The following is a 25,873-nucleotide window of genomic DNA, read 5'->3' on the forward strand; positions in this document are numbered from 1 at the left end:
GCAGCCTTCTCCCTGCATGCCAGTGACGTTACAACTATTTCACTGGCCTAGGCATAGCTCGGCCCCATTCACTTCAATGGCTCTGAGCTGCACCCAGGCCACATAACATAGCAGTCACGCTACTGTTAGCGTCGCTGCCTTCTCCCAACAGCTGATTGGCTGATCATCAGTAATAAAAAGGTGTAGAACCCCATTAAAGTGGTTGTCCCTATAATATAACTGTCAGAACAATGTGCATCCACTAAATGAATTGTATTAAGGGTTTTGCCCTTTTAGGACTCGGCCTGTTCTAATGTTTTCGTTTTTTTTTTTTACTCCCTGCTTTCCAAGAACCATGAATTTTTTACTTTATTACTTTTTATTTTATTTTTTATTAGTGTTTCCATTTATTTTACCATATCTTGTATTGGAACAATTGAGAAGAAAAACACAATTTCACCATTGTTTTTCGGGGGTTTGTTTTTATGGCAATCGCCCTGTCCTGCAGATCAGAACTCACAGGAATATACAAATCCATATATCTATAGGGAATTAGAAATATCACTGAGCAAGAAAACCCCTAAAAAATTACTTTTAATATAAATATTAGAATATAAAAACCAAACCCCAAAAGATAGATAATATATAGATAACTTAATGTCTTGTGCCTACACTTAAGATGCAACAGTCAGTGTAGTGCATATACCATATTAGAAAGCAACAGGGACAATATACAATATGACAACTGCACATTTGATATAGCATAAGTTAAATCACCAGAGGTGGTTGCTGTAAAACTCACGGTTACTTGACACCTGATAGTCTCAAGTATTGAAAGGCTCACACAGTTACTTGACACCAGGTAGTCTGTAGGTTAGCAGCCGACAAGGTGGGGTGGGGAAGGTCTACTATCCCTGAAATGTCCCTGACGGCTACTCCTGCCTTAAAGCAGAGACCCCACTTATCAGTGGCTAAACCCTCAGAGACCCTGGATGTCCCTGCTACTTTCTACACTCTTCCCGACGCATTTCCCCAAAAGGAGATATCCAAATGGTTCATCAGGGGACATTCAGCACTTAGTTAATAAATAAGTGCTGCGATTGGTAGAAGAAAAACACATGATGTGGGCACCAAGATAGAAATACTAAAAGAGAGAAAACATAGACAGTTTATTCGAGACTTGACCGAGTTCAGAGAAAAAAAGAGTTTCTCGTGCATGGCATTGGGGGACACAGCACCATGGCAGGGCTCTAGATGGCGACCAAAATGGTCGCCAATGCGACTTAGAATTTACAAATGGCGACAAGACTTTTTAGTCTTGTCGCCATTTGTGAAAAGACCGGCTGCTGCAGCTCTGAATACAGCGGTGGGGCACAGGAGCTGATCGTTCTCTGCCCCGCCGCCGCCGATGTTCTTCTCAGCAGCGCAGAGCGCAGTGGAGAAGTAGTCTCTCCCTCCCCCCTGTGCTGCCGCCGCCTCCGCCAATAAGAAGAGAGATGGGAGGAGGAGGGGAGGGGCTGTGGCCACTGCGCCACCAATGAAGATAACTGACGTGTTAATACAAATACAGGAGGCGGGTGCCGGAATGAAATAGCCGGCACCCGACCTCTATGACAGGGAGCTGCACCTGAGGGGTTAACTGCCGCTGATCGCAGCTCCCTGTCAGAGGTCGGGTGCCGGCTATTTCATTCCGGCACCCGCCTCCTGTATTTGTATTAACACGTCAGTTATCTTCATTGGTGGCGCAGTGCGCCCCCAACACCCCAGTATAATAAACATTGAGTGCGCCCCCCCATCAACACCCCAGTATAATAAACATTGAGTGCGCCGCCCCCCCCTATAATAAACATTGAGTGCGCCCCCCCAGTATAATAAACATTGAGTGCGCCCCCCCCCCCAGTATAATAAACATAGGTGGCGCAGTGGGAAGTGCCAATGAGGGTTACAAAAATATATAAAAAATTAACTCCCCTCCTCCAATTGATCGCGCAGCTGCCGGTCTCCTGTTCTTTCTTCAGTACCTGTGGTGACGTCACTGGGCTAATCACATGGTCCATTACCTTCCCGGGCCTGGGCGCTTTATCTCCTCCCTTCCCGCATACCTAATACAGCTCCATTGCTGTGTGGGGAAAATGCCTTGCCTCTGATAAGTCCCTTACCGCTGATACAGCAGGTTGTGGGTTCAGGCCCAACAGACACTTTTATCTCTCTGCTGTATCCTGGCCTTCCGTTTTTCCCTCTCTGGGGGTCGCTTCTTCTGTTCTCTCCCCCACCTGGCCCCCGTTCGTCGCGGCTGCTCTGGGGCACTATCGCGATCGCGGCCGTTCGTTCGGCCACGCTCCACTAATTTAGTCCCCAGCTTTTCGGGGCCTACTAGGCCGCAACTCCCCGCCCACTTTCTCCCTTCTCGGGCTTACTCCATCTCCTCCCCTCCGTGGGGGGGGGAGCCTTGGAGGGGCCTCTCCTGCCTGCCAATCCAGCCCCAGGTTCCCTCTCTCTCTCAGAGGGGCGGTTCTTCCTCCGGCTGTCGGCCCCCTCTCTCTCCGGTCGCCATCTTCTGGTCTTTTGCTTGGGGTGCGCTGCAGTTACTGGGGTCTGGTAGGCAGCCTCTGGCTGAATTTCTCCGCAGGCTCTTTTCCCTCCCTCCCCTTTCTATTGCTGCATTCTCCTGCAGCCCTTCCACCTGCTCTATAGCTGCAGCAGCACCTCTTGGGGGATGTGACATCCGGGGATAGATGGGACAGCCCTGCTGCTCTATGGTGGCCTCCTCTCCCAGCCTCCCTATCGGATCGCCGCGTATTTCACGTGCGTCCGTTGTCTACGGAGGTTTCTATGTAGTCGCCTTGTCCCCCTCCCACCCTTTTTGTGTGTAGGTCCCCTCTGAATGGGATCCCTCCATGTCAAGCCATGGGAACCTTGCCTGACTCGCCCAATCCCTGGCGGGGTCGCTGGAGCGCTGCCTACAAATTGCGGTCTCTCCCCCCCCTCCCCAGGGTCCTCCCTATAGATGGGTCACGCTCAGGTACAGAGTCACGCAGGGAGTAGCCCACGGACCCTCCTCGGGTGGTCTCAACTAGCTTCCACCCCTCCTCGGCATCCTCGGGTCCCCCCAGGACAGGCCTGAGGCTGGTGACGAAGCCTTCTCGGTCAGTTGCCTCTGGGGACACATCTGCACCGATTCCCTCGGAACAGAGTATCAGGCGGTCTTCCACCATGCAGACTCCCTCTGTGTGGTCAAGTCAACCATGCATGGTGGTACCTACCCTACCCGGATTTGGTACCCCTCTAGTGGACTTTCGTATGGCGCTCTCCTGCCTGCACAGGTAATTACCGCACAGGTAGGGCAGCCGTCACTGTGCTTCGTAGGCTGTACACGACAGACCTTCCTGGTTCCTTTATCCAGGGGCTATGTTCTGGGCTAGCTGATAATTCAGGCAGACGCCACTTGTAGGGTTGGCAACCCTTCTCGGCCTCTAAAGGTTCTTTTGTAGTGCCTGTACCAGAGAATACAGGCCGGCTTCTATGCTGTGGCGATTACATCTGTCTGTTTCCAGCTGCCTTGTTACTTTCATTGGTAGAGTTCCTACACCTACTCCAGATGCTGTAGCCATTTCTCCTGACTGGCTCTATGGTGTTCCATGCGGCTCTATTTCCCCCTTTTGGGCGAGATATACAGGCCGCCTTCAATTGCCGTAGCAATTGCAGCTGTCTGTTTCCAGCCACCTTGCTCCCTTCACGGATAGAGTACCTACACCATCAACTGATGCTGTATCCAGTATCCCTGGCGGGCTCTATTGTGTTCCGTGCGGCACTATTTCTCCCTTTTCGGCGAGATATAGAGGCCACTCTCAATTGCTGTTGCAATTGCCTCTGTTTGGTTCTAGTGGGCACCAGGCTGCTGCCTTGTTCCCTTCATGGTAGAGTACCTTCACTGTCTCCAGAGGCTGTTGCCGTTGCTCCTGTCTGGCCTTATGGTGTACCTTGCGGCACTATTTCTCCCTTACTGGATGAGATATCGAGGCCACCTTTTATTGCCGCGGCCACTGCACCTACCTCATCATAGTGTGCACCAAACAGCCATCTTACTCCCTCCTTAGGTGGAGTTCCTGCACCGTCTCTGATGCTGCAGCCGTTACATCCATCTGACTCTATGGTGTACTATGCGGCCCTGTTTCCCTCTTTTCTGCTGGCATAGAGGGCCTCCTTCAGTTGCCATTGCACTTACTTAATTTTGGTGTGCACCTGTCGTTCTTTGTGGTACTGTGCGGCCCTATTTTCCCCTTCCCGAGCGGAATATAGGTTCCTTTGCTAAGGGGCAGCCCTTGCACTTCTCTGGTCCTAGGGTGCTCCATGCGGCCACATCGCTCTAATCTTAAATCTAGTACCTCTACCATCTCCAGATGCCGTACCCTTGCACCTCTCTGGTCGTATCTCTACACTACACAGCCGTATTTCTACCTTACAGGTTGAGGACCTGCTCCCTCCAAATGCGGTCTCTTTCCCGGATGCTGTGGCTTTGTTTCCACCCTCCTTAGAGTGCAACATGCAGCCACTTTACCTCGGTTTTAGACGTGTATTTATAGTACCCACGTGCTGGGCCCTGTGGTGCAATCTGTGGCCCATACAGTTTCTGTATTACTGGGTGCTTCCTTCCCCGAGCTCTAATCTGTGCTGCGGATGTTGGTTACTTACCTTTTTGGTTTTTCCATACATCTGCCACTCCGTGACTGTCGTGCTCCTTGTACTTCTCAAGGCACTGTCCACAACTGTCAACCTGTTTCAGCATGTACACGGTAACTATATCTGGCAGGGGTGGGCCAGCCCAACCCCCTTCTCCACCTTGTCGGTCTATTGCTATTTCTGGTGTTCCCAGTATAGGACTGATCTGCACCTCCATGGACCAATACCAGTTTGCTTACAGAGCACATAGGTCGGCTGAGGATGCTGTCTCACTTGCCCTTCACACTGCGCTGTCACACCTGGAGCAGAGAGACAGCTATGTGCGGATGCTGTTCATTGATTACAGCTCGGCCTTTAACACTATCCCTCCCAACAAGTTGGCAACGAAACTGAACAACTTGGGTCTCAGCTCACACCTGTGCAACTGGATACTGGATTTTCTTACAAAAAGACCACAAATCGTACGCATGGGGAAGCACTTTTCTTCATCCTTAACACTAAACACTGGGGTACCGCAAGGCTGTGTGTTGAGCCTTCTCCTTTACTCCCTCTTCACAAATGACTGTAAACCTATTCACAATACCAATACCATTATAAAATTTGCAGATGACACGACCGTGATAGGCCTAATCTCCAACAATGATGAAACAGCCTATAGGAAAGAGGTTGAGCACCTAGAGAGATGGAGTAAGAACAACATCCTCATACTCAATACCAAGAAAACAAAGGAGCTAATTCTGGATTTTAGGAAGAAAAAACTAAATGGACACCATCCCATTAGCATTAGTGGTGGAAACGTGGAGATAGTTCAAAGTTCCAGATTCTTGGGAGTTCATATTAGTCAGGACCTATCATGGATAAAAAACACAACAGAAATTACAAAAAAAAAGCCTTCAGAGGCTTTTTCTGAGAAGTCCCAAACTCCCAAAACAGCTGCTTGTCAATTTTTACAGGTGCACCATAGAATCTGTTATCACATACTGCATTACAGTGTGGTACTCCGGCTGCTCTTCTGAGGACAAGAAGACCCTCAAGCGCTTCATCAGAATGGCTGGAAGAATCACTGGTACTCGGTTACCATCACTGGATGACATCTTCACTGCTCGCTGCAGCAGCAGGGCAAAAATTATCTGCGGGGATCCAACTCACCCTGGCCACAGCCTTTTCACTCCCCTACCCTCTGATAGGCGTCTTAGAGCCCTACATGCCCGCACCACTAGACTGAAGAACAGCTTTTACCCCAAAGCAATCAGTCTCCTAAATGCTCAGAGATTATTGACCCTTCCTAGGATAGAAACTACCACAGACTGAAAGTGACTGCTGCATTCATGACCCCATAAGCACTTCCTACTTTGCACTTGCTATATATATGCTGTAAACTGTATATAGTAATGCCTTCTAGTGCAATGTTTTTTTTTTTTTTTTTTCCCTAGTGTAATGCTTTAGTTTAATGTCAGTTCTTGTTCCCCTGTCCATGGCATCTAGGATTGCTCCAAACATTTCATTGTATTGTACTTTGTATTACATTGTATTGTACAGTGACAATAAAGGCATCTTATCTGATCTGATGGGTAGTTCACATACATCCACGCTCCCTACACCATGGCCAGGTGGTTGTTGGCTTTTGTGCTAGGGTTGCTCCTGCCATCCCTATCAAATACTACTGTCTGCTGCACTCCGCGTTCCCCATGTTATAAAGGAGTACCCGCATTGTTTTCTATTACAGGGCGGACCATTCCTGGTGGAGTACAGTGATCCCCACTGGATCTTCTCCGTGTTGGGGTACGTAGCTTGTTCTGCACCGGCTGCTGCAGCAGTTTTTGGCCATCTCTGGATTTCCTCCTTCGCTGGACATCCTCCGTGATAAGTTAGGGACAGAGCCACTGAGCGCCACACACCTGCATGGTAGGTGAATTTTCTGCTGATTGCTCTGGCATCGGACAGGGTTCCATAGTTCCTTCTGGGTCCGGGTGTACCCTTATATTCTCTGCTTAGTTGTACTGTCTAACAGAGGGCAGTCCCCTGGGACCTTGCTATTGTCTGTGCCCATCTGGTACTCTCTCCCCCTGGGAGTCTTCTGTATGTCGGTCGCAGCTGGTTTCTACATTTCGTGTAGTCACTCCCGTTTCTTTTATGGCGACTTCGCCATTCCTTATGAATTTGGGTGTCTGTTGTTTTAGTGGTACAACCCAAGCCGCTGTACTTGCCCTCCCCAGGACAATGTATGCAGTTTGCTAGCCACTATTCTTTGAATGGCTAGTTGTCCATGGCCAATTCCTTCCCATATAATGGTTCCTTTCATTTTTTTCTTGGCTATTCTGGGTTGATTGTTCCCCTTGCGGGTTCCAATAGCCTTGTGGACCTCTTGGGATTTGTGTCCATCTTCCCATCCTCCCACGTCAAGTACCTGGTGTTGAGTGGTTTAGTGCTACGGTCTGCATTTCCACCTTATGGTCTCCTTCGGGAGGGACTTCCTCCTGTTTGTAGTACCTTCCTCCTTAGTTTGTTGGGAGCGCTCTCCTTCTTCTCTCAGTCCAGTGTGTCCCGGCTGAGTTTCCTGGGCCTGCATCTCCCTAATACTTCATTTGGCCGGAGTTTCTCCGGTCTTGAGCTTCTCAGCGTTATTTTGTGTTCAGAGGCTCGTTTCTTGTCTCCTGTTTTGGGATGCAGGGCTTATCTTATCTTATCTTTTTTCTTTTTCCTGTCCTTTACTTGCAACCCCCTCCCTTTCCAAGGGTTGGCGGTTTCCCTTAGCGCCTTTGGGGATTTCACCTTTCAATAGGACGCTTCTCTTCATCACCTGCTTCGCGGTGGGGGGAGTCCTGCTCCCTTCATATGTGAGCCTTGTTATGGCTTCCCTCACTCCAGTGTGCCCCTGCTGAGATTTCCTGGGCCTGCATCTGGTCCCCTTTTTTCCCTGATACTTAATTTGGCCGGAGTTTCTCCGGTCTTGCGCTTCTCAGCGATATTTTGTTTTCAGAGGCCCGTTCCTCGTCCCCTAGTTTGGGGATGCAGGTCTTATCTTTTCTCTTTTTCTGGTTTTTACTTACAACCCCCTTCCTTTCAAGGGTTGGCGGTTTCCCTTAGCGCCTTTGGGATTTTTTTCCTTTCAATAGGGCGCTTAACTTCTTCACCTGCTTTGCGGTGAGGGGAGACCTGCTCCCTTCACATGTGAGCCTTGCTATGGCTTCCCTCACTCGCTTGGCCTTCAGTGATTCCATGCCCCTGGCCCATCAGGGGTTGGCCTCGGGGTGTTTGTGCTTCTCCTGAGACTATTAGGATGTTCTGTGGCTCCAATACGCAATGCTGTCCTACTTTCTCTCCGGCCTTCGGCTGAGCTCAGTTTTCCCCTTTGCCTTCTCCTTGCATTTGGGTCGTTCTCCCAGGCATTTGTCCTGGGGTGCTGGCAGTCGTCACTTTGGCTTCCTTAGGGTTTTTTCCCGGTTATGTGGCTTCTGCCTATTCCGTGCTTTCTCCTGTTGGGTCACATGGTTCTTCCTCACCTGTATGCCCAACAGGTGGCATGGCTGTTCTTTTCCCACCCTCGGGGACTGTTTTGGGACGTCCCATGGTGCTGTCCCCCAATGCCATGCACGAGAAAATTGGATTTTTTGTACTCACCGTAAAATCCTTTTCTCGTAGTAGGCATTGGGGGACACAGATCCCACCCTGTGTTTTTTTACTTCCACTTCTCCGGGCTGATCTCTTGATCTTTCCCGGTACGGGAGTTGTTGGTTCCTTGCCTTTTTTCTCTCTCCTACTGCTTTTGGTACAAACTGATCTGCCTAGTGTCTGTGGAGAGGGTATAGCCCAACGGGGAGGAGCCAACACATTTTTATGTCTAGTGTCGCCTTCTAGTGGTAGTTGGACATATACCCATGGTGCTGTGTCCCCCCAATGCATACTACGAGAAAAGGATTTTACGGTGAGTACAAAAAATCCATTTTTTTTTTAATTTGTCAACGATACATCATGTACTCAGTCTGTAGATAATTCAACTACGGATATCAATTCAGCTGATAACGAGAGAACGGCCGGCACAGCCTGCAGGACAAAGTCTCAGTTTAGGGGGAGGGGAAAGAGAAGATGGCCAATGCGAGGGGCAATGGTTGGGGCAAGACAACAGGGCAATATCCCATTCCCAGCCTCCAGAATCAAGGACAGGAAAATTGTCATCTGTTGGTGTCTGTGTCCTCTGCCTCTTCATCCTCCTCCTCTTCTTTTTTAGAGGGGGGCATGGGTTTGTTGCCGTATCAACTCTGAGACAGGGGGGGGGGGGGGGGGAGCTGTACAGAAACAGGGAAAGTCGAAATAACCCAACAGGAGAATCAGATCATTCATTTATCGACACACACATTAAATGTATTAGAAGAAAGGGTTCTATCCAAAGGTCTATCCTTTGTACCAACAACTAAGTTCAGTGCGTTTAACTGGATCAAGGATATAAATTTATTCATACGTAAGTTGGAGTGGAGGAAATTTTATAAAACTCATGATAGAGAAACACGTACCAAATTGGGGATTAATGTCGAGGATCTTGAGGGAGTTCGTACTCTCTTTTGATCGATAAGGAACATCCCTCTGGTAGAGGTCCTTTCACTTCCCTGAGAGAGAAAAGCACCAAGACGCCTCCACCACAGAATAATCCAGCATTAGATATCTTTTTGAATCTGGTGGTTGAGCACATTGAGAGGATTCCTGAATATAATCCTTGCAGTGTAGGGAACCTTGATAAAGACGAACTAACAGCCCTTAAGAACTTGGAGAATGATTCCTCCCTAATTCTTAAACCTTCGGATAAGGGAGGTAATATTGTACTAATGGACCATCGAGTATGCTGTAAGATGGGCTTGAATTTTTTGAGCGACAAGACCTGTTACAGGGTACTTGATGGTAATCCTACTTCTGAATACTTGGCTAAACTGGAGACTGCTGTTACAGGCTTTTGCAGATAACGTCATCTCTAGTGATGAACTCAAATTTCTGATGCCAAAATATCCTCAGGTTCCCACCTTCTATGCATTGCCCAAGATCCATAAAGTTTTCCCTCCCCTGAAGGGCCGACCTATTGTATCAGGGGTTGATTCTATCACCCAAAACATGAGCGTGTACATTGATGAGATCCTCCATCCCTTTGTGGTCTCCCTCCTGTCGTGTCGTAGGGATACTACTGATCTTATGTTGAAAATTGATAATATCACAATTGGTTATAATGTATACTTGGCCTCTATTGATGTGGAGGCCTTATACACTAGTAACATTTTCTTAAATCTAGGGGTAACCAGTTTCAGGCACACAATTAATTTGTTCTTACAATTTTACAATTTGTACTCTCGCATAACTACTTCCTGTTTGAGTCACGATACTACCACCAACTCGGGGGCACGGCTATGGGGAGCCCTTGTGCCCCCAGTTGTCTTCTGGGGTCACTACATAGACAACATTTTGATTCTTTGGTATGATTCAGTCCCTAAATCATAACATCGTGGGCCTTAGATTCACCTTTGAAATCGAACCACAAAGTATCGCTTTTCTCAATATTCGTATAACTAAGGCCAATGGTGAATTACATATCGCCACCAATCGTGAACCAACATCTACTAATAGTTTATTGCGGTGGGATAGCTACTATCCCATGAATCTAAAAAGAGGGATCCCCAAGGGACAATATTTGAGAACACAAAGTAACTGTTCATCTATTAAATCCTTTAGGGTACAAGCTAAAGACATGCAAAATAGATTTACCCAACGGTGGTATCCTCCTGAGGTTTTGAGAGACGCTTATCATTTCTCTCTTCATAGGGATAGACAATCCTTACTATCTCCACGGGAACGGCCCGTTTCTGACAAAACACAATGAGAAATATTGGTACCTATGATGTCCAAAATCAGAAAATCTTAGGGATTCTTAGAAGATTCTGGGGCATTCTGCTTTCTGATTTAGACCTGAGACATTTTGCCCCCTAGACCATTGATTACGTATAGAAGGTGCAGACTAATTCATAGTCATTCTCAAGCACCCTCCTCCACCCCACACACATGGGACCTATAGATGTGGAGGCGATTGTATTTGTTGTCCACTTATCTTAAAAATCTAAGATTTTCTCCTGTGTATCCACTGAAATAAGTTATTTGATGATGGATTTTGCCAATTGCAGAACCGAAGGAGTTGTTTATTTATGTACTTGCCCTTGCCCACTTAACCTCCTGTCGTCACACTAACGCCGAAAGGCGTCAGTGCGGCGGCTCTCCCCGGTCATACTAACGCCGAAAGGCGTCATCTCGCGTGAGCTGACATTTCCTGTGAACGCGCGCTCACAGGATCGCAAGGTAAACAAGTGGATCTACGGCCTGCCAGCGGTGATCATTCGCTGGCAGGCTGTAGATGCGATTTTTTATTTTTTAACCCTTGAAAGGTATATCAGAAGCTGTTTTGTTAACAGCGTCTGATATACCTGCTACCTGGTCCTCTAGTGGTCCCTTTTGCTTGGATCGACCACCAGAGGACACAGGCAGCTCTGTAATAAGTAGCACTACACTACAACCCCCCCCCCCACCCCCCCCCCCCACCCGTCACTTATTAACCCTTGATCACCCCCCTGTAAGGCTCCATTCAGACGTCCGTATGTGTTTTACGGATCCGCAAAACACGGACACTGCGGATCTGCAAAACATATAAAGACACTTTTGAGGGGCATGGCGAGTTCATAGATTTTTTATTTTTTTGCACAAGTTAGCGGAAAATAGTTTTTTTTTGTTCTTACAAAGTCTCATATTCCACTAACTTGTGACAAAAAAAATCTCACATGAACTCGCCATACCCCTCGCGGAATCCAAATGCGTAAATTTTTTTAGACATTTATATTCCAGACTTCTTCTCACGCTTTTGGGCCCCTAAAATGCCAGGGCAGTATAAATATTCCACATGTGACCCCATTTTGGAAAGGAGACACCCCAAGGTATTCCGTAAGGGGTATGGCGAGTTCATGTAAAATTTTATATTTTTTGTCACCAGCTAGTGGAATATAAGACTTTGTAAGAGGAAAAAGAAATAAAAATTTCATTTTCCGCTAACTTGTGCCCAAAAAAAAATATTCTAGGAACTCTCCATGCCCCTCACGGAATACCTTGGGGTGTCTTCTTTTCAAAATGGGGTCACATGTGGGGTATTTATACTGCCCTGGCATTTTAGGGGCCCTAAAGCGTGAGAAGAAATCTGGAATCCAAATGCGTAAAAAATGCCCTGTGAAATCCTAAGGGTACTCTTTAGAATTTGGGCCCCTTTGTGCACCCAGGCTGCAAAAAAGTGTCACACATGTGGTATCGCCGTACTCAGGAGAAGTTGGGCAATGTGATTTGGGGTGTCTTTTTTTAGTTTTTACATATACCCATGCTGGGTGAGAGAAATATCTCTGTCAAATGACAACTTTGTATAAAAAAAAAAAATGGGAAAAGTTGTCTTTTAGAGAGATATTTCTCTCACCCAGCATGGGTATATGTAAAAATACACCCCAAAACACATTGCCCTACTTCTTCTGAGTACGGCGATACCACATGTGTGACACCTTTTTGCAGCCTAGGTGCGCAAAGGGGCCCAAATTCTAAAAAGCACCTTTAGGATTTCACAGGACATTTTTTACACATTTGGATTGCAAATTACTTCTCACGCTTTAGGTCCCCTAAAATGCCAGGGCAGTATAAATACCCCACAAGTGACCCCATTTTGCAAAGAAGACACCCCAAGGTATTTCGTGAGGGGCATGGCGAGTTCATGTAAAATTTTATTTTTTGTCACAAGTTGGTGGAATATGAGACTGTAAGAAAAATAAAAAATACATCATTTTCCACTAACTTGTGCCAAAAAAATTAAAATTCTAGGAACTCGCCATGCCCCTCACGGAATACCTTGGGGTGTCTTCTTTCCAAAATGGGGTCACTTGTGGGATATTTATACTATCCTGGCATTCTAGCACCTCAAGAAACATGACAGGTGCTCAGAAAGTCAGAGCTGCTTCAAAATGCGGAAATTCACATTTTTGTACCATGGTTTGTAAACGCTATAACTTTTGCGCAAACCAATAAATATACACTTATTGGATTTTTTTTATCAAAGACATGTAGCACAATAAATTCTGACACAAACTTGTATAGAAATGTCATTATATTTGAACAATTGAACAAGATAAAGTTAAAAATACACACTTTTTGAGAAAATTGCGGCCTATTTTGATTAAATCTTAGCAGCAATCAAATACCACCAAAAGGAAGCTGTATTTGTGAGAAGAAAAGGAGGTAAAATTCATTTGGGTGCCAAGTTGCATGACCGAGCAATAAACCGTTAAAGTTGTGAAGTGCCGATTTGTAAAAAAGGGCCTGGTCACTAGGGGGGTATAAACTTGTGGTCCTTAAGTGGTTAATTATGTGGGCAAAACCAAAAGGGAGCTGAGAGATCACATTGGTGATATAAAAAATCGGAGAGAGAGTAGCAAGACACGTTTTGGAATATCATTTCAACGATTTTAGAGCCCTGCGTTTTCACGTGATTGAGGTGGTGCGTGAATCCCCTAGGGGTGGGGATTGGGACAAAAGGATCCTTTGTAAGGAGGCCCAGTGGATTCATCGGTTGAGAACTGTGAATCCACTGGGTCTCTATGAACAGATCTCCTACTCCTGCTTCCTGTAGCCAATATGTCTCAACACAGTGTTAGTTATATAATGCTCTGGATTTCCTGGCCGAGGCTTCCGCGGACTCATTAAGGTTATCTGCCAGAGCTTCCGCCTTATCCAACGCTGCTCGTAGAGCTATCTGTTTAAAAAGCTGGAATGGAGATGCTAGCTCTAAAGCGAAACTTTGCGCCATTCCGTGTCAGGGTGAATACTTATTTGGGCCGATCCTTGATGATTTATTTGAAAAAGCCCCTGATAGAAAAAAGGGCTTTCCTTCCACCAGTCAGCAGCCCCCTAGGAGATGCTACCGTCCCAGGTTTAATGCAGAATGTTTCAGGAGGAAGGGTAGAACTAGACAGTTTGCGGGAGCAGCTAAGAAGTCTAAGGGGTTTCTTTTTTCCGGGTTAGATGCCTCAAAGAAACAGCCCCAGTGAATCGGAAGTATATTATTGGCCGATATTCAGGATTTTGTTCATTATCGGCATCTAATCTTGCCAATATACTGATAATGCGTATATAGCGAAAACTAGTGAGCACTTCCATTATGGATGCCGGGAGCGCGGAAGAAGCGCAGCAAGCGCTTCCGATACTCACCCTCCCAGGTCTTCTTTGATGGGGCCCGTGCTGCACTGTCCTGACCCCCGTAAAGCGCCAGGATGTAGTGCGCGCACTATGACCTTACGCTGTCAGGTGACAGTACAGCGCCGGCCGGAGAACACAGGGGAGCGAGACGCCGGACCCGTAGATAAAGAGGAGCCGCGGTGCAGGAGAGGTGAGGAGTTTTTTTTATTTTATTCATCTGATAGGGGTTAATAAAGGTCTGATGGGGGTTAATAAAGGTCTGATCTGAGGTCTGATAGGGGTTAATAAAGGGCTGATCTGAGTCTGATAGGGGTTAATAAAGTCAGTAAAGAGGGGGGTGGTGTGGAAATTGGCATTTGGCACTAGTATGTTATAAATGTAAATCGCCTACCAACTAAGGGCTTTATTAATTTATAATTTACATTTATAATATACTAGTGCCAAATGCAAATTTCCACCACCTCAGTGACTACCAACTAATAGAATATATATTATGAGATATAAAATATCAGTATAAATTATCGGCTATCGGCCTGATTGTTCACAGATTATCGGTATCTTCTCTAAAAAAAAATCTATATCGGACGATCCCTAATGTGTATGCTCTCTGGATGCAGAGATTCTGTCACATAACTGATTTCTTTGGAGTGATAGATGGATCTACAAAAGCTACAGAGAGGGCTTCCGTGGCGCAGAGAAGCAGTCCTTTCCTTGAGCATGGATGGGGAGCCCATGTGAAGTCTCTTCTGTTGCAGGGGAGCTGGGACGACAATTCCCTGTCCCAGTCTCACAATTTCAAAGAACTGAATGCAATCCGGTTGGCATTGAGACAGTCTCCCGAGATCATCAGGGGCAGAAACGTCAGAATCTATTCAGACAATGTGACAGCAGTAGTGTATATCAACAGGCAGGGAGGTACCAGAGCTCCGAGTCTGAGGGCCCTAAGCCACCAGATTTTCAATCTAGCAGAAGACTCTCTCATCTCTTTCTGCAGTACATCTAAAGGGAGAGGACAATGTGAAAGCAGATTTCCTCAGCCGTCATCATCTATGCCAGGGAAAATGGTCACTAGACCAGAGGGTTTTCAACAAGATTTCAGCCTTATGGGGTGTCCCAGAGATAGACCTTTTTGCCACCAGGTCAAACAGAAAGTTGAGGGAGTTTTTTTTTTTTACCTTTCCCCAAAGGAGCAGCCAAAGGCAGTGGACACTTTGGCTCAATCCTGGAAGAAGGGCCTTCTTCATGCCTCCCCCCCTCTAAAGCTGTTACCAAGAGTCTTCAAATCAGGGAGGAAAGTGCCACGGTCATAGTGATAAGCCCCCTTTTGGCCAAGGAGGGTTTGGTTTTCTTGGCTCCGCAGGATGTCGATAGACACCCCTTGGGTTCTTCCTGTATTCAAGGGACTGTTAGTTCAGGGTCCAAAGGTAAAAAGTCTTCACCTGACTGCCTGGCTATTGAGCAGAGTTTTTGAGGAAAAGAGGGCTCTTGGAGGATGTTATCACTACTCTGTTGGCGATTCGTAAGAGGGTCACTTCAGATATCTATTTGAGAGTTTGGAGGGCTTTTTACATATTTGCCAGTAGACCGATGGACGTGCTAGAGGTTCCAGACATTCCACTTGTATTGAGTTTTTTTACAGGAGGGTTGGAGAAAAAAAGCTTAGACCTAGCACTTTAAAAGTGCAGATTTCAGCATTAAGTGCCTTATTTCAGTTTAAATTTGCAAATCATCCTTGGGTTAAGAGGTTTGTTACTGCTTTATCTAAGTTATCCCCAGTCTGTAAAGATAGAGTTCCTCCCTGGGATTTAAATTTAGTGCTTTCGGCTTTCGCTTCAGATCCTTTTGAGCCTATCGGTACAATTTCCCCTAAGATGCTCTCTCTAAAACTTGCTTTTCTCTTAGCGATTACCTCCGCGAGGAGAGTTGGTGAGATCTCTGCACTTTCCGTTGACCGACCTTGCTTAAGAATTTTGGTGGATCGGGTGGTGATTTCTCCTGATCCTTCTTTTTTACCTAAGGTTTGTTCCCAGTTTCACCGTTCCCAGGAGATAGTTTTATGTGGAACATCTAAAATCCCATGGATTGAAAGATGAAAAACAGCACGGGTTTACTTCAGGGAGATCATGTCAAACTAATCTTATTGATTTTTTTGATTGGGTGACTAAAACAATAGATGGCGGAGGTGCAGTAGACATCGCTTATCTAGACTTCAGTAAGGCTTTCGATACTGTCCCACACAGAAGGCTTATCAATAAATTGCAGTCTTTGGGCTTGGACTCCCATATTGTTGAATGGATTAGGCAGTGGCTGAGGGACAGGCAACAGAGGGTTGTAGTCAATGGAGTATATTCAGACCAAGGTCTTGTTACCAGTGGGGTACCTCAGGGATCTGTTCTGGGACCCATATTGTTTAATATCTTTATCAGCGAAATTGCAGAAGGCCTCGATGGTAAGGTGTGTCTTTTTGCTGATGACACAAAGATTTGTAACAGGGTTGATGTTCCTGGAGGGATACACCAAATGGGAAAGGATTTAGGAAAACTAGAGGAATGGTCAAAAATCTGGCAACTAAAATTTAATGTGGATAAGTGCGAAATAATGCACCTGGAGCGTAAAAACCCAAGAGCAGAATATAAAATCAGTGATACAGTCCTAACCTCAGTATCTGAGGAAAGGGATTTAGGGGTCATTATTTCAGAAGACTTAAAGGTAGGCAGACAATGTCATAGAGCAGCATGAAATGGTAGCAGAATGCTTGGGTGTATAGGGAGAGGCATTACTAGTAGAAAGAGGGAGGTGCTCATGCCGCTCTACAGAGCACTAGTGAGACCTCATTTGGAGTATTGTGCTCAGTACTAGAGACCATATCTCCAGAAGGATATTGATACTTTGGAGAGAGTTCAGAGAAGAGCTACTAAACTGGTACATGGATTGCAGGATAAAACGTACCAGGAAAGATTAAAGGACCTTAACATGTATAGCTTGGAATAAAGACGAGACAGAGGGGATATGATAGAAACTTTTAAATACATAAAGGGAATCAACAAGGTAAAAGAGGAGAGAATATTTAAAAGAAAAACTGCTACAAGAGGACATAGTTTGAAATTAGCGGGGCAAAGGTTTAAAAGTAATATCAGGAAGTATTACTTTACTGAGAGAGTAGTGGATGCATGGAATAGCCTTCCTGCAGAAGTGGTAGCTGCAAATACAGTGAAGGAGTTTAAGCATGCATGGGATAGGCATAAGGCCATCCTTCATATAAGATGGGGCCAGGGGCTATCCATAGTACTTAGTATATTGGGCAGACTAGATGGGCCAAATGGTTCTTATCTGCCGACACATTCTATGTTTCTCCAAAAAATAAGAAGGAATCAGAATTCCATTCTTTAGACATTAGGTGAGGTGTATAATTCAATATCTTCAGGTCATTCAGCCTTGGAGGTCCTCCTCCCATCTGTTGCTTTTATTTTGGTTTACGAAGAACGGCTCTGCTGCATCTTCTCAAACCATTGCTAGATGGATCAGACAGGCTATTTACTTAGCGTACTCATCCAAGAGGATTGTTCCGCCCTCTGGTTTCGGAGCTCACTACTAGATCAGTCTCCACTTCTGGGCAGAGAGGGCCTCCGCTTCTATAGAGAAAATTTGTAGGGCCGCCACTTGGAGTTCTTCACATACTTTTTTCAGACACTGTCTTCAGCAGCCTTCTAATGAAGGCCTGGCATTTGGCCGTAAGGTGCTCCAAGCTGTTGTCCCGCCCTAGATTATTCTCGCCTGAATCTCCAGGGGTGCTGTCATGGGCGAAGGGGAAAAATGGGATTACATTTACTGGTAATCTGTTTTCTTTGAGCCTATGACGGCACCCGGCTAATTCCCTTCCCCTAGTAAAAAAAAAAAAATGTATATGTAGAAATTATTAGATCATTGCAATATGATGTTCCTTAGTTCTTGGAAAAATACTGGAGGTAGAGGTGGTGGACCCTCTTTTAAAGCGGTTCTGTTTCCTGTCCTCAGGAGGAGGAGGGAGGTCTCTCCAGGGGTGCTGTCATCTGTCATAGGCTCAAAGAAAACAGATTACCAGTGAGTGTAATCCCATTTTTTTATTTTTTTTTTATTTTTATTTTTTAAAGCGGCTTTTTCACCAGGATCAACCCTAGTAAACCAGGCACATAGCCTAGTAGGGCTCATCCTGCAGTTTAATAGAATACATTCCTCCTCATTGTCAGCGCCATTGTGGTTGATAAAATCATACTTTTATTCCTTTGCTGGCAGATAATTTCGAGCACTAGTAGGTGGGCTTATTTAGTGTGAGAACCTCTGCGACGCCTACTGATATCTAAATACACCCCCTCCCGTTGATTGACAGTGCTAGACCAAGTTGAAGTCGTGCTCTACCGCTGTCAATCAAGAGGAAGGGGGTGTGTTTAGACATCAGTAGGCATCGAAAAAGCCCACCTCCTGGTGCTCAAAATCACCTGCCAACAAAGAAATAAAAGTACAGTTTTATCAACAACTGTGGCACTGACAGCGAGGAGGGTGGTTTTATTTTATACTGCAGGATCACCGCTTCTGAGCTATGTTCCTGTTATTATAGAGGTGATCTGGTGACAAAGCTGCTTTTAAAAGCCAGTTTGCTATGGCAGGTCTGGGAACTTTCAAAAGGCCCCAGGCTGCCATAGCAATAGATCAGATACTAATCAGGGGTCCGATTAGAGGACATAGGTAGGCCTTGCCCCGCTGTTTAGCTGCCCAGATGCCATGCTCACTATCGACCACGATATCTGAGCAGTTTCATGACAGGCATCAGAGTTATCTCTGATTCCCATCAGACTGGGCGTCAGCGGTATTACCACAGCCTGCACCTGCCGTGTATGGAACATCTCATGAGCCTTCTCCATACTTTCTTTGCGCACCAGTGATATACAGTTATGTCTTAGGGTCCATTCACGGGTCCGTAGTGTATTGTGGATCCGCAATACACCCGGCCGGCACCCCCATAGAAATGCCTATTGTCCGCAATTGCGGACAAGAATAGGACATGTTCTATTTTTTTTTTCCCGGAGCCACGGACCGGAAGATCAGCGGCGTTCTCCGGAAATGCGAATGCGGAGAGCACATAGTGTGCTCTCCGCATCCATACCGTCCCCATAGAGAATGAATGGGTCCGCACCCTTTCCGCAATTTGCGGAATGGATGCAGAGCCATTATTACAGACGTGTGAAATGGAGCCTTAGTGTGCTTAAAGTTTACTTCGAGTTGGTGTCCTTGTAACTATCTCTTTTATCATTTATTTCTATCCTATGAATATTGCTGAAAGTCTGTTCCTCATTCTGTCTAAGAATGCAATGTCCGATACAGCCCATGGACAAAGTTTCTGGAAAGAAATTCAAAATTTTTATCTAAACTCAGACAATTCTTTTAAGAAGACCTAAATCCCACAAACCATTTGTTTAGCCAGTCGTTCCCCGAGTTTGACTGTACTCCATGTATTGTAGTAAATGTCAATGAACCTAATTACTGCCTGATAACACATGCCTGCTATTTTAGTAGAACCACCTTCTACTGCTAAAGTAAAATTAATAGCCTTTTTTCGTTTGAAAATGTGAGAATCCTTAAAGTATTGTATGCAGAAATCATGGAACTGAAGACCCTCAAAGGCCTGGCTCTTCACGACATTCTCACTGAAGTACATGTCTATGTACACAGAGGTAAAAAAGAAAAAAAAAACTTTCTGATGATTTTGTTCCATATCAAAGTTGTCTGTCTTACGTCATATATTAAATAAGCTTGTCAATTAGTGTTAAATTATAAATGATACTGCTAATTATAAATGATGCAACCAATGCATTGTTAATTTAAAAAAGCAACCTTGAAAATAATGTACATTAAAGGGAATCTCTCACCATGAACATGCAGTGCAATCTGCAGGCAGCGGGTTATAGAGCAGGAAGAGCTGAGCAAGTTGTTGGGAAAAGATTCAGTAAAACTTGTACTGTTGAAGGCCTTATGCAGACCATGTATTCAGTCTACATTAATTTCAACAGGGCCGCAAAAGATGACATCACACTGTGTGCTGTCTGCATCTGTATGTCCATCCCACGGCCCCTCTGAGACATACGGTCTGTGAGCGAAAAATTAATTCCCAAGTTTATCAAGACATTTTGCAGGAGAACTTAAAGGGCTTCTGTCACCCCCCATTTAGCAATTTTCATTATCGGATATTAGCTATTTGCTAATGTCAGATGAGTCCATATATATCACTGTTACCTGTTTCTGTTTTATTATTTTTTTTTACCCGGGTGTAGGCTGTCATTGGCGCAGGCGAACTGAGGAAGGAGCGGGCAATCAAGCGTCCTTCTCTCAGAGCGCCGAATGAGGACCGGTATGGGGCAGGATTTTATGGGCAGAGAGGGCCAGCGAGAGGAGGAGAGCGCTCGCTGGACCTGTCGATCAAGTGGAGGAGGGGGCGTGTTTATAGTCTTAGGATGCGACGGCTACCAGCAAGTGACCGCCCAACTTGCAGGTAGTGAAGTAATTTGCATATTATAAAAGTACGACTTTTACTGAAATTACAGCACACAGACGGGTAACAGTGATATATATGTACTCATCTGACATTAGCAAATAGCTAATGTCCGATAATGAAAATTGCTAAATGGGGGGTGACAGAAGCCCTTTAAGTTCTCCTGCAAAATGTCTCGATAAACTTGGGAATTCATCTTCCTTCGATGATAGCAATCCGTCCAGGCCCTGACGCAGCAAAGCAGCCCCAAACCATGATGCCCCCACCACCATACTTCACAGTTGGGATGAGGTTTTGATGTTGGTGTGCTGTGCCTCTTTTTCTCCACACATAGTGTTGTGTGTTTCTTCCAAACAACTCAACTTTGGTTTCATCTGTCCACAGAATATTTTGCCAGTACTGCTGTGGAACATCCTGTGCTCTCGTGCAAACTGTAAACGTGCAGCAATGTTTTTTTTGGACAGGAGTGGCTTCCTCTGTGGTATCCTCCCCATGAAATACATTCTTGTTTAGTGTTTTACGTATCGTAGATTCGCTAACAGGAATGTTAGCATATAACAGACTTTTGTAAGTCTTTAGCTGACACTAGGATTCTTCTTCACCTCATTGAGCAGTCTGCACTGTGCACTTGCCGTCATCTTTAAAGGACGGCCACTCCTAGGGAGAGTAGCAGCAGTGCTGAACTTTCTCCATTTATAGACAATTTGTCTTACTGTGGACTGATGAATAGCAAGGCTTTTGGAGATACTTTTATAACCCTTTCCAGCTTTATGCAAGTCAACAATTCTTAATCGTAGGTCTTCTGAGAGCTCTTTTGTGCGAGGCATCATTCACATCAGGCAATGCTTCTTGTGAAAAGCAAACCCAGAACTGGTGTGTTTGTTTTTGTTTTTTTTTTATAGGGCAGGGCAGCTGTAACCAACACCTCCAATCTCATCTCATTGATTGGACTCCAGTTGGCTGAGACCTCACTCCAATTAGCTCTTGGAGATTTCATTAGTCTAGGGGTTCACATACATTTTTCCACCTGCACTGTGAATGTTTACATGGTGTGTTCAATAAAAACATGGTAACCTTTAATTCTTTGTGTGTTATTAGTTTAAGCAGACTGTGATTGTCTATTGTTGTGACTTAGATGAAGATCAGATCACATTTTATGACCAATTTGTGCAGAAATCCATATCATTCCAAAGGGTTCACATACTTTTTCTTGCAACTGTATATCATATGACATTATGAGTGCGGGACAATAGCCCTGCGGGCGGCCCGATGGGCACAGCATCATAGTAGCCCATGATGCTGTGCGCTCCCGTGAGCAAGATGTATCCTGCTCCGGGACATATGGCCCACTCGCGGACCGTATGTCTCAGAGGGCTTACGGTCGTGTGCATGCGCCCTTACTAGTACATTTAGTGGACAAGGGCATTTTCTTCAGCTGTTAAAGAAATGGCGGTGTGCAGTTGTCTGGTATCTGTGTTTTTGCGGACCGCTAAACGGATACAGCCATGTGCATGAGGCCTAAAGCTCTGCTCTTTATTCGTAGCATTCATGCGGGTGGTGCCTCTAGGGTTTGGCGATATCAAAAATATTCCGACTATAACGATATTAAGATATTTATCGCGATAACGATATATATCGCGATAAATACCCGTTTAAAAGTAAAAAAAAAACCACAAGGAGACGTTATACTATATGGGGGCAGCCACAAGGAGATGTTATATTGTATGGGGGGCCACAAGGAGACATTATACTTTATGGGGATAATGGGGGCCACAAGGAGACATTGGCTTGGATACATTAATTGTCACACTGTATGGCAGTGTTTGCCGGGGCAGCAGGCACAAGGAGACATTACAGTATGGGGGCAGCAGGCACAAGGAGACATTACAGTATGGGGGCAGCAAGTACAAGGAGACATTACAGTATGGGGGCAGCAGGCACAAGGAGACATTACAGTATGGGGGCAGCAGGCACAAGGAGACATTACAGTATGGGGGCAGCAGGCACAAGGAGACATTACAGTATGGGGGCAGCAGGTACAAGGAGACATTACAGTATGGGGGCAGCAAGTACAAGGAGACATTACAGTATGGGGGCAGCAGCCACAAGGAGACATTACAGTATGGGGGCAGCAGCCCATGTCTTATGGTCACCTGTGTGACCTGCCTGCCACCACCATACAGTAATTCCTTCTTAATGGTCATGGGGGAGGGAGGGACTTGTAATGGCTCATTCCCTGCCTGCTGGCTGCTATTTCAATGTGCAGTGCGGAGCATGCAGCTAGTAGCATTGCAGGCATGAAGGACTGACGACTGAATAAGCCAAGGTCTGACAGAAGACACATAATTGCGGCAGAGACATTACACCTTTAATAGCTGCCCGTCCGGCAATTGTGATAAAGTTCAACTTCTGACTGACTTTCCCACCACTCGCTCGCTGCTACTGCGCTTCTCAGCCTGGGTGTCATCTGATTCCAATGTTAGACGTCGGTGGGCGGAGACTGCACCATGGGAGCAAGCGAGGAGGAGCCTGGTCGGCCGCTGCGGGAGGCAATTAATGTGTAATGATGCAGGGGCGGGCGGCCGCGGACACAGATTTTGAAGTGATGGCGTCACAAATTATACCACGGTAATTAGGAAACAGCGATATCGCCATTTTTTTTTTTTAATACCGTGGTATATCGTGATACCGGTATATCACCCGACCCTAGGTGCCACTTAGTGATAGACCGCTAACTCTGCATGACTATGCGTACAGGGAAGGCAGTCAGTCACACTGACATTGACTGAAATTGTCAATTGTTTATGCGTATTTGAGTGTACTTAAGGGTACTTTCACACTAGCGGTTTTCTTTTCCGGCATAGAGTTCTGTCCTAGGGGCTCTATACCGGAAAATAATTGATCAGTTTTATCCCCATTCATTCTGAATAGAGAGCAATCCGTTCAGGATGTCTTCAGTTCAGTCTTTTTGACTGACCAGGATAGAGCTAATACTGCAGCATGCTACGGTTTTATCTCCAGCCAACAAAACTGAACACTTGCCTGAATGTCGGGTCCAGCATTTTTTTTCTATAGTAATGTATTGGTGCCGGATCCGAAAAAAATGCGCAGACCGAAAAAAAGGTGACACTGGAAAGACGGATCCGGCATTTCAATGCATTTGTAAGATGGATCAGGATCCTGATCAGTCTTACAAATGCCATCAGTTGGCATACTTCTTGACGGCGACAGAACTGCTTTCCAGATTAATCTGCCGCAAGTGTGAAAGTACCCTTAATTACAATTCCCTATATTACTTCAGGCACAAATGAAGATAAATGTAGCTCTGCCCACTTTCCGAAAAGAGTATGTGGCGCAGAAATGCTAGTTGCATCAAAATTTGTTATAACTGCCGTTCAAAAAGTTGCAAACGTGTGGTTTGCTACTTTTTTCTGATAAATCTCCCCGTAATATTTAATTCCATTATTTCATACATATACTTGGTAACTGACAGCCTTGGTGCCTGTTGGTTTCAGATGGCGCTTTTTGAGCGTAAACCATTATCGGCAGTGTCAGCTCTTTTCTTTTACACTATAACCTCCTGGGTATACGACTTCTGGGGCTTGTGTGTGTTGTATTTTCAAGATTATCACTACACTAGAACTTCTTTGATATTGGCCTTGCCAAGGTGAGTTGTTTTTCATTTCCCACGAGCCAAAGAATGACGTCTGTGTGTTTCTCCTGGGTCCAGCTGGTGCAAAGAGCATACCTGATATCCTTGTTGTGCTGTGCTGAAGAGGGGAAATAGGCAGTGGGGACTCGGTCCTCAGTCAAGTGCCATCTGTTTGTGACTGGTTTCTCTGGTGATTTTCCCCTATCTCAGAATGGTTCCCACAGCAACTGTATAAAGTTAATTATCTACCTGGATGGTGTGAGAAATAATTAGTTGGCCACCAGGGGGAGCTCCACACAAAGCCAATAAGAAAGCTGTTCTCTATTTGGTGAACTGTGGACTCTGTGTGCACTTGGAGCCACCCTGCACACAGATATAATCTGTACAATATAAAGTGCTACTGGAATATCCTTGTCAGCACATGCATGAGTTATGTAAGCTGCTGCCTATTCACAAACTTCTGCTATGTCATCGTGACGTCAGATGTTTTCAGCAGTGTGGGTCTAGGTGCTGTTTAAATGAGAGAGGAGGAAACGCTCAGCTGTGCCCAGTTCAGTTCCTCTGAGCTCTCCTCGGAGAGCAGATCAAGGGGTCCGGATTTTTCTGTAGATCCGTGCACCACTCACTCAAGTGAGCTTAGCGGAAAAGGAGGCGCAAAGCTGAGCTAATCACTTCTGCCCTGTCTGCAATTGGTTGGGGGGTTTAAGCACACAGACTCCCACTGAGTCAAACTTCTGACACATCAGAAGTGTGAAAATGATGGGTACCCTTTAAAGGGGTTGTTTGCCTTATCACCTGGTAGGCCAGGTTATTGATAGGGGGTCCTCCTCTGTTTTCCAGTCTTGAGAGCCCCTGAAACAGCATGAGAAGTGCTTGCCAGCTGCTTACCACCTCCCTAGCTGATTCCCTAGGTAGGGGACTAGTGATGCTCATAGCTTTGTCGAATTTAGTAAGAATCTTACCTGAAATCTATTGCAGCCACTGCAAGCCTCTTATAGTCTGAAGAGAATCTATGTAATGTGGGCTGCTTTGTTTACTCTACTTGAGTTTTTGCATTTTTGTGGACATAATCTACTAATTCCCACAGGGATCACAACCTCCAGCACTCCGGCTGTTCTGAAACTACCACTCCTAGAATCCTCCTTTTACTTCTGTGGGAGTTAGAAGGAAGAACAGCTGAGCAAATGTGCATGCTGAGAGTTGTAGTTTCTCAGCAGTTGGAGTGCTGAAGGTTACTGAACCCTGCACTTACACAACCTGCAGCAAGAAATCCACATCCTACTACAGAAAATACTTCAGAGAAGAAAACAAAAGGCTTTATTTACACACGCATATTTAAAATCATTATATTTTCCTATAAAGAGCAGGTTCTGAATGTGGAGTTGACTTTATTTGGATAGATAGAGGGACACGCCCGTACTGCCCAGATTGGGAACTTTAGGCCCCATGCACACGGCCGTGTTTCACAGCCGTGTGCGGGCCGTGGAACCGCGGCCTGGATCCCTCCTGAGAGCAGGAGCGCACGGCGTCACTGGTTGCTATGACGCCGTGCGCTCCCTGCTGCCGCCGCAATACAGTAATACACTGGTATGATCTATACCAGTGTATTACTGTACTGTGCCGGCAGCAGGGAGCGCACGGCGTCATAGCAACCAGTGACGCCGTGCGCTCCTGCTCTCAGGAGGGATCCAGGCCGCGGTTCCACGGCCCGTACACGGCTGTGTGCATGGGGCCTTATTGAAAGGAGGTCTCTGGGAAATTGCTTCTAACAACTTGTCTTAAGCCTTATG

The 25,873-nt window shown here is 45.8% G+C and overlaps 1 protein-coding gene across 1 annotated transcript in view; it reads left to right on the forward strand.

The window, feature by feature from the left end:
* RFC5 (replication factor C subunit 5) overlaps window positions 1-25,873 on the forward strand; it is a 58,697-nt gene that overhangs the window by 24,581 nt on the left and 8,243 nt on the right. Inside the window, exon 9 of the mRNA XM_044290787.1 lies at window positions 19,539-19,616. Coding sequence (XP_044146722.1) covers window positions 19,539-19,616 — 78 coding nt within the window. The remainder of the gene's footprint in view (window positions 1-19,538; window positions 19,617-25,873) is intronic.

This window comes from Bufo gargarizans, chromosome 1 (genome assembly GCF_014858855.1).
Source record: "Bufo gargarizans isolate SCDJY-AF-19 chromosome 1, ASM1485885v1, whole genome shotgun sequence".
In the NCBI taxonomy this organism is placed as follows: domain Eukaryota; kingdom Metazoa; phylum Chordata; class Amphibia; order Anura; family Bufonidae; genus Bufo; species Bufo gargarizans.